Source organism: Vicugna pacos, chromosome 11 (assembly GCF_048564905.1).
Source record: "Vicugna pacos chromosome 11, VicPac4, whole genome shotgun sequence".
In the NCBI taxonomy this organism is placed as follows: domain Eukaryota; kingdom Metazoa; phylum Chordata; class Mammalia; order Artiodactyla; family Camelidae; genus Vicugna; species Vicugna pacos.
Window position 1 is genome coordinate 52,879,846 of NC_132997.1, and position 9,753 is coordinate 52,889,598.

At 36.5% G+C, this 9,753-nt stretch overlaps 1 protein-coding gene across 3 annotated transcripts in view; it reads right to left on the reverse strand.

The window, feature by feature from the left end:
* Window positions 1-7,724, reverse strand: part of CCAR1 (cell division cycle and apoptosis regulator 1) — a 45,829-nt gene extending 38,105 nt beyond the window's left edge. For 2 of the 3 annotated variants that reach the window (XM_072971421.1, XM_031682215.2), the window contains exons 1-2: window positions 7,513-7,724; window positions 6,318-6,440 (exon numbers count right to left, since the gene is read on the reverse strand). In XM_072971421.1, the coding sequence (XP_072827522.1) occupies window positions 6,318-6,390 (73 nt within the window). In that variant the 5' untranslated portion in view covers window positions 6,391-6,440; window positions 7,513-7,724. Of the gene's footprint in view, window positions 1-6,317; window positions 6,441-6,897; window positions 7,226-7,512 lie in introns of those variants that run through there. The other variant, XM_031682216.2, reaches the window with a different exon arrangement.
* Between the last annotated feature and the right edge of the window lie 2,029 nt (window positions 7,725-9,753).

Sequence of the window (9,753 nt, forward strand, 5' to 3'; positions counted from 1 at the left end):
ATTCTACTAGCTGCTTCACACCACTAGCTAGTGTTCTTTGTGTGTGGGGGAGAAGGTTAGACCTTTTTATTTTTTCAATTGAAGTATAGTTGATCTACAATGTTGTGGCCACTAGCTAGTTATTTAAAATTTTCGGAAATCACTGTACATGCGGTTGTGGCTTTTATACGTTTATAAATCATTTACATTTGAGATTTTAATCTCAATAAACTAAATTTCATTAACTTCTATTAATGTTCCTTTTTTGTGGATATCTGAGAAGCTACCCTTGAATACTTACATATAGCATTCTCCACTCTTCTTGTGAACTACTATAATCAATATTCTGCAAGATAATTCTATACGTTGCAAAGTACAAAGGTATTAAGCTCTGATTTAATCTTTCTCTCTACTTTAGTGGCCAAATAGTTAGAGATCTTTTCCAATTACCCACATTGGAACACTGTTGATTTATATGTACCTGATTCAATAATTGTTGAAGGTCTCATGACTCATCTGAAACAGAGATACTTGTAACTACATAACAATATTTCCACAGATAAACCTATGAAATGAGCCCTAAATGACTACAGGCTACCACAGGCAAAGTAAACTTAAGAGCTAAGTTTCCTTAAACCTTTAAGGACAAATGTAAAATAATTACTTTCCAAAATGTAAAATCAGTTTCACATGACTGAAGCATCCATGTTATGACATACTAGTAGTTATTATATACTGAATATCAGCAAACATACCATTAAAACACATAAGAGAAACTTGTCACTTGTCTGTTGCCCCTTTATCTTATCAAGCTCACTATTAAATCCAAAAATCCTTATTATCTTTACACCTATCTTTACTGAGGTGTGTTATTCTTCTGAAATGATAAAATTCAAAACACCTCAAACTGACCCGAGAAACTTCACTCCTTTTTTTAACCTTTTGCAAAATTATCTAAGGCACTGGTCACGCAATGCTTTATCCCTGGAAATTTCCACATATCAATATATGTTCAAAAGCAATCTTAAACTACTTACAGAGAAAAATAACATGAAGATATGGGGGATTCTTTTATAGCTTGTAGTTTTACTAACACTTATAAACCCAAGTTTTAAATCAAGTGAACTTCTAAAGTTTTCTAAATGTCATCTTCAGCTCAACATCCTTCTTAAGAAGTGATCTTTAAAGATTAGATTTCACACAAACACAAAACTCTTGATGCCCCCATGCAGATAACTCTTAAAATCAGACAACTCATTGGTCAATGTATTGTTGTGGTTTTTGAGACTCTATTCTAAGCCCATAATGTACCCAATGACTAGAATTATTCATTACCTTTTAAGAATTAGAAATTAAGGCATTAAGTGTAAGAAATTAAGTAGTGGGGTATATCTCAAAGTGGTAGATGCATGCTTAGCATGCACAAGGTCCTCCCCGGTACCTCCTCTAAAAAAAAGTTAATAAATGAGTAAACCCCTTACTCCCTTAAAAAATTTTTTTTAAATGTTTAAAAAAAGAATAAGAAATTAGAAAATAACAAACAAACAAACAAAATAATAAGAAATTAAGGGAGTCAAAGGCACAAACTTCCAGTTATAAGTAAGCCATGAGCATTTAAAAAAAAAATTAAGGCACAAAATAGTATTTTAAATACAATATATTCTAAGTATTGTAATCTTCTATACTATCCACATTGTTTGATACACTAGCCACTAGCCATATTGGCTATTTCAATTTAAATTAGTTAAAATTACATAAAATTAGAGAGTCAGTTTCTCAGTCACAGTAACCACATTTCAAGCGCTCAACAGCCACATGTCGCTAGTGGCTACGGTATCAGACAACGAAGGTAAGAATATATCTATCAGTCTAGAAAGTTCTTAGTAGACAGCTGTTCTACTGTAAGAAACAGGCAAATAAATCAGTGTTATATGGGGTTCTTATAGTCTCTATACAGATTAACACCCTAGCAGACAATAGCTCCTTCATGTTCTTTTTTTTTTTTTTAATATTTTTAAATTTTATTTTTATTTTTGGAGGGAGGAGGTAATTGGGTTTATCTATTTCTTTCTTTTTTAAAGGAGGTACTGGGGATTGAACCCAGGACCTTATGTATGCTAAGCATGCACTCTACCACTGAGCTATACCTCCCCCTCTTTTCACACTCTTGAAGTCCCATGAAAGTGATGATTAGTGATCCTGGCCATAGTCTCTTCTAGCTACTATTTGACTAATTGTTAGTTGACCATCCCAGGAAGTTGAAGACACCATTCATGTAATGTCATATGATTTCTTCCATCCTTAACTGCCTCTGATATTTACTTAGTTTTCAATCCCATTTCTTTCAAGAAGTCATATCACACAAAAAAATGTTTTGGAGACAGTCTGCTATTATATAACGCTAGCAGTGTTTAAAGAGAGTTAAGCCCACCCCAGCAGCAATCTTATTTTTCTACCAAATGTGTTGGAAACATCTAAATCCATTAGGAGATAACAACTTAAGAATACACACACCGTCAGCTATTATTTGTTTGAAAAAGACCACGGATCTTGCAATTTAACAATCTTGAGCTTCTGATTCATGAGACTGGGGTTTTAAAAGACAACCATTGGGCCAGACTGAAGAGGTAGGAAAAATGAAGTCACATTTAGAACAATTTTATTGGTGGGGAGGGTATAGCTCAGTGGTAGAGTGCATGCTTAGCATACATGAGGTGATGGGTTTGATCCCCAGTACCTCCATTAAATAAAAAATAACAAACAAATAAAACTACCCCACCAAAAAAACCCCAAAACAACAACAAAAAAACACAATTGTATTGGTATTCGCTTCAGTCACCTGTATTAAACCACCACACATTACTATAGTAAAGTGGACTAGCTCACTTTTTGTCTATAGCCAGAATGCAGTCATCATACAGTCAAAGAAATGGGTGAGAAAAGAGGTCTAAATTGGCCAAATCCATCCAAACATTTTAATATTGTTGCAATTATATACATAAGCAAATATTTTGAGTCAAATACACTCAAGACACTCCTAAGTCAATATAATTCATCTACGGGCTATTTAAAGATTCAATCAGTGATTTGCCAGCTATCCCTTTCAATGTCTCTTTACAGAACAGAAAATTGTTAAAAACTCTCAAACCTAAAAGCTCTGGTCCCAAGTATGACTGTCACTGAATATGTACCACTTCAGCAAGGAGATGGGAAAATAGGATTAAATATTAAAAACAAGTTATTTCGGTGGAGGAGATATAAGAAATGGGGCTGGAAATACAGAAGATCTTGCATACCATCACAAGGAGTTTGAAATGTATTCTTAAAGTCCCTGAAGACATTTTTGAGGATAAATAAAATAGAGTAATGGAAGAAATAATGAACCACAATTCGGAGGTTCTAACATTGGACTCTTCTGTGACGTTCTGCTGAGACCTAAACAAATTTCTTTACTTTTCTTGGCCTCAAACCTTCATCTGTTAGAGAAAGGAGTTGAGACAGAATCTAGCTCAGACTCCATCCAGCTTTGGAAAGTTCTGTAATTTACATAGAAGTCATGCTTTAGGATCATCACATCTCAGAGATACACTGGAATTCAGGGAGAAATTAAAAGTAGCAGATCTAGTAGGTTAAGAGAAGCAACCAAATAAAAGCAGTTAGAACTTAATAAAGGACAATAAATACAGAGCACCACTAAGTGACAGACGGGAAAAAGAGCATCCTAACTTAAGTGAGTGATTTATGGTAAGCATTATGGATTAGGATATAAAGGTTTGGGAAGGGTATGAGAGGGCCTGAAAGCTAGGTGAGACTTTGGCATAGGATCTGGAAGCAAGAGAAACCTGCTACTGATGTAGTTATCCAAAGGTAAAGTGTAGAGAGCCTAAATGTAAAATAGAGGACTATATTTGAGGCATTTTCAAAAGGGGAAAAAGTCAATGTTTGATATATGATTGAATATGGGAAATGAAGGAAAAGGAAATTAAAGATGACAGATGATGAAATTACTAACTTACCCTTAATTGAACAGACAGCATTAAAATTAATCAGAAACAATTCAAATACTAATCTTTAATTTTACAAGATTTCACCAATAAACTGCTAGTATGCATGCTTCTACTGAAGTTTTTAATCTTATTTTAAATGTCATCTCTGTGAATGCACTGAATTTTTCAAATCATTGTTAGCTGAGAAATTTCAGCATTAGTACAAATGCAAAATAATCCTGCTAAAAATGGATCAGCAAAGCCATTAACTGAACAAAACCATCTTAAGTTATATACAAAAAGGAAATAGTGGTAGTTTTTATATTGCTCTCAGAAGAAAGTGAATCAGATACATAGAAACAAAGATCAAACACTTCATTTGAGCTGAATTATCCCATTAACCTTTTTCTGTTGCATGGTCATTTGATTTATGACAGTAGCCTCTGATACTAACATTATCTGGCATATTTCAATGTATGTATTTCTTTTTTAACTAGAGTAAAACAGGCACCTACACTATTACTCTAAGTCATTTTAATGACCTTCGCTGAAATTTTTTCTCAAATTGTATTTGAAGCTGCCAGAGAAACATTCAGGTGTTGCATCCTTAGGTTAAAATGTTCTCCATTGAGATAAGATGTAAATAAGACATTTTACTTGCTTAAAGATTGAAAAAAATTAACTTTGACAGAAATTTGCTTTGCTCTGAGAATCACCTCTAATAAGATTACTAAGTAGTCATTTAAAGAGGGCTTTAAATGAAGACAAGAAAATATCAAGCTTTCAGGAGAAAGCTCAAAATATAGCCCCTAGAAATTAAATATTTTAATAAAAACATTGTCATTAGAGTTCTTAGAAGCTACTCCAGGATTTTTATAGGAAAGCTGAACATAGATGCTAACAAAATACTTGTCTACTTACTGAAATGATGATGCATCAATTAAATTTTAGATTTTGAAAAACTAGGATTAATGATAGGTTTAAGAAAAAAAAAATTTCCTGCAGCACAAATACAAGCTCTGTTTACACAAAACCATTATTTACGTTTGGACTCTCTATTGCCAAATATGGAAAAGGAGACCAATATATAATACCTACTTTGACAAGTTCTTAAACCATGGGTGTCTCCTATGTTCAGTTTTAAAATAAAAAAAGTAGTGTATACTTAAGTAGTTACAAATGTTAAGAGCTATCAACAATAGAATTTCACTATAACAGCTATTTTATTGGAACGAATTTAAAACAAATTATAAGCAGAAAAAAAACAGGTAAACATGCTTAGTTTACCAAAATAACAGTACACAGCACTTGCTTCTAGACACACAGTAGTTGCTAATAATTCCTGTTTCTTCAAAACCAACTTATCATTAGGGTCCCCACTATTTAACAGAGGAGAAATACTTGAATCTGAATTAAACATAAACTGTAACTATTATTTCATATTATTTTCAGTTATCTGCATAAGTAACTTCATCATTTAACCCCTCAAACCAAGAGTAAGTAAAATAAAAACCGTGAATTATCCTTTTTTTTAAAGAGAAAGGTCATCTACATAACTAGACAATCATGTCTATCAAATTTATAACACCACAATTGGAAGATCACAGTATATCTGCAAATGATCTCGAATTACAAAATTTTAAGTAAACTGCCGCCAAGAATTAGTATATGCCATAAATAAAAATTCATTCAAATTAACAGAATAAGCTGCAACTTTTTTAGGAACTCAAACTCAAAATCTGATTCTGTAAGCTCCTTGGGAAGCTTGTTTAAAGATTCAAATCATAACCAAGAAATGGTAAAAAAAAAAAAAAAATTCCTAAGAGCAATGGGAAGAAACATTGAAACAAAACACTTTCAACAATATATTGTTATTTTTATTTTGAAAACGTAATCATTTGCTCCTTTTACATCTATTTATTCTTTCTTTGCTTGATGAATCCTTTAGAGCTGGTTTTTCTACTTTAAATAACTGAAAATCGGTCATGTATAATTTTTCATAAGGTATGGATTAATACATTTATTTTAAAATATGACTATGAATACTGACACCTTAACATGTCAACTGAGGTAAACTCTAATGAATGGCTGCTAACCTCTAACATAATTAAACCAAATAAAAGTTAATCAATTTAATGTTTGAAAAACTATATAAAACTGTCCAAACTGCTGTTTGGACTGCTGTGTAAAACAGATTTTTTTGCTTGTTGAGCCATGAATTTTTAAAAGCTTCACAGATAAGCTTAAAAGATACACCATTTGCAAACTTCTTACAATTATGCATAGCCTAATTCACAGTTAGAACATGTCCCGCAGCCCCACATTTATAGTACATGTGTTCATAAGTCTGACCTGGCTGAGATACCGCAGTGGCTGTAAACTGAGTAGCCCATGGCGGATTCTTCTGTCCTCCAAACTGAGCCATGACAAAAGGGGGGGGGGGACCTTTGCTTGTTTGTCTTCTACAGCAGCGATCTATTAAGAAAGGATCCACAGTTTAAAGTCCAACGAAACTGTTAAGTATTACGGAAGTATTATTTTAAAGAAACGTTCGATTTATCGAGGACATCGTAGATCAAGTAAAAATAACTAGACGCTTATAACAGTCCGATATGCAGCAAAAACATTTTACATCAAGTAGTACACCGAAGGCACCCAATTTCAATATATAACATTAGGGACAGACTTACAAGAAAGGCACCTCTTTCTACAACTACATACCATCACATTTAAAAAGAAGACCATCTGCTGTTATCTACCTAATTTTTAATAAGAAGTACACAGTTTTACATTCAAAGGAAATATATAGCCTGCCTGTTTCTTTCGGCAATGAGCCGGGGATTGAAAGTGACGAAACCAATAACGGAAATCGGGACGAGACACCGAATAAAATTATTCGAGAATATTATTTAAATAACAAACATCTCCTTACTTTCTAGAGTAGGGAAGGTACTGGGGGCTCGGGCTCCTTTTCTCTCCTCTCCCTCGAGGGGAAAAGGCTGTTGAAATAACGGATGCCCCTAAAAGAACCAACGCGAAGACCCCTCCCCCCAAAATCAAGCCAGAAGTAGCGAAGATCTCTGTTCGCACACTCCCTCCTTCCCCCCACGCCTCAGAGGGGCCAGAGCTCTGCCATCCATCTTCCTCCAGCCCCAGCTCCTCGCGGGCCGCAGGCCAGGGCAGGCAGAGTCCTCCATCGCACGAGTCTGGACGAAACGCCAAGATGAGGATACCGAGAGCCCTGGTCCCCTTAACCCCCTCGCGGAGCGGAGAAGGCTTCCATTCCCCCAAATACGTGCCGCCCTGAGCGGCCCCGACGCCCCAGACCCGAGGCCAGGAAGCTAAGCCCGCAGCGGCTCCGGAGCGAGGGACGGCAGCAGGCAGTCCCTCCCAAAACGCCAGGCCGAGGCTGAGGGACGCTGGAGGAACCTGAGGGGCCGCGGGGGAAAAAGCGAGGCGGTGGGGGAGGGGCCAGCCTCGCGGGGCCTGCTCCGACCCGCACAAAAGGGACCATGTCCCTCCCGTCCCAGTCCCGCAAGAGCCCCACCGTCGCCGGCCTACGGACGCCGTGCTACCAAAATGGTCGCTCCTGGCCGTTTGGCGGATCCCACAGGACGTTAAGAACCCGGGCTCGGACGCCCGCCGCTCCAACCGCGAGGACCAGACCTTCACCTGAATCCGGGCCGGGATAACCCCGAAGCCATTTCAAACCCGTCAGCCTTAAGCGCATGCGCCAACTCCCCCCTCTTCCTCCACGCCTCTCCCCTCCTCCCCATCTCTCCGAGGAACGGCGTTTACGGGAATACGTTCTACGTGCGCGCTCCCAGCTCGCCTTCAATGCGCTCACCCTTTTCAGTACGCAGCTAGAACCAGAGCGCGCCTAAGAAGGGTTACCTGGGATTCGCTTAACAATGAGCCTGTGTGTGTCTCCGCGCAAGCTCAAAGGAAAAGGATTCCTTGAGAAAGGGAAGGAAAGAATTGGTAGTCACGTGATCCAACGAGCCCGCCGCCATTTTGTGTTTTTCTGCCTTTTTTCCCGTAGTTCAAGTGATAGGAAGAATGGTATATCCTGTGGTATTGTCCTAAATTTTTTGAAAAATTGGTATTTTCACTTAACATGACATTCATTCTTTAAAGTATTCTATATTGTACAATTTGGTATATTCATAAGGTTGTGTGTGCAATCACCCTTAAGAGAAATCCCTACCTATTAAGCAGTCAATCCTTAATCCCTGCTCCCTCCAGCCGGGGGCCAACACTAATCTGTTTTCTGTCTATGGATTTGCCTGTCCTAGACATTTCATATTAATAGAATCATATAATACATGGCGTTTTGTGTCTAGCTTTTGTAAGTTACTATAGTGTGTCCAAGATTCATGTAGTAGCACCTATCAGTACTTCTGTTTATTTTATGGCTCAAACTAATTTAAAATACATTTGTTTATCCATTTGCCAGATCTTTGGTTTTTCTCCACTTTGGGGGCTATTATGAATAAAGATTCTATGAATATTTACATACAAGTTTTTGATCTTCTGTTTTCAATTCTCCTAGGTTTATACCTAGAAGAGGAGTTCTGGGTCACATGAAGTTCTATACTTAACTATTTGAGGTACTGCCAACCTCTTTTCACAGTGACTAGAGCAGTTTACATCCCCATGATTAATAAGGTTAAATATCCATGGAAGAATTAATACTGTTAAAATGGCCATACTACCCAAAGCAATCTACAGATTTAATATGATCCCTATCAAATTACCCAGGACATTTTTCACACAACTAGAACAAATAATCCTAAAATTTATATAGAATCACAAAAGACCCAGAATTGCCAAAGCAATACCAAAGAAAACGAATGAAGCTGGAGGAATAACCCTCCCAGATTTCAGACAATGCTACAGAGCCACAGTAATCAAAACCAGCATGATATTGCTATAAAAACACACATATGGATCAATGGAACAGAATAGAGAGCCCAGAAATAAACCCACAAACTTCTGGTCAATAAATCTTTGTATCTTTGTTTTTTTGCTAAAGGAGGCAAGAACACACAATGGGGGGATAGTATAGCTCAAGTGGTAGAGTGCATACTTAGCATGCAGGAGGCCCTGGGTTCATTCCCCAGTACCTCTTCTAAAAATAAACAAATCTAATTAATTACCTCCCCCCAAAAATTAAAATTAAAAATTAAAAAAAAACACACAATGGAGTAAAGGCAGTCTCTTCAACAAATGGTGTTAGGAAGACTGGACAGTTGCATGTAAATCAATTAAGTTAGAATACTCTCTCATACCACACAAAGAAATAAACTCAAAATGGCTTAAAGACTTAAACACAAGACACTATAAACCTCTTAGAAGAAAACACAGGCAAAATATTACCTGACATCCTAGCAATGTTCTTTTAGGGCAGTCTATCAAGGCAATAGAAATAAAATAAAAAAATAAACAAATGGGACCTAATTAAACTTAAAAGCTTTTGCACAGCAAAGGAAACCATAAGTAAAACAAAAAGACAACCTACAGGATGAGAGAAAATATTTACAAAAGATGAGACTGACAAGGACTTAATGTCCAGAATATATAAACAGCTCATACAACTTAATAAGAAAAAAACAAACAACCCAATCCAAAAATGGGCAGAATACCTAAACAAGCAATTTTCCAATGAAGACATACAAATGGCCAATAGGCACATGAAAAAATGCTTGCTATCACTAATTATCAGAGAAATGCAATCAAAACTACAATGAGGTATCACCTCACACCAGTCAGAATGGCCATCATTCAA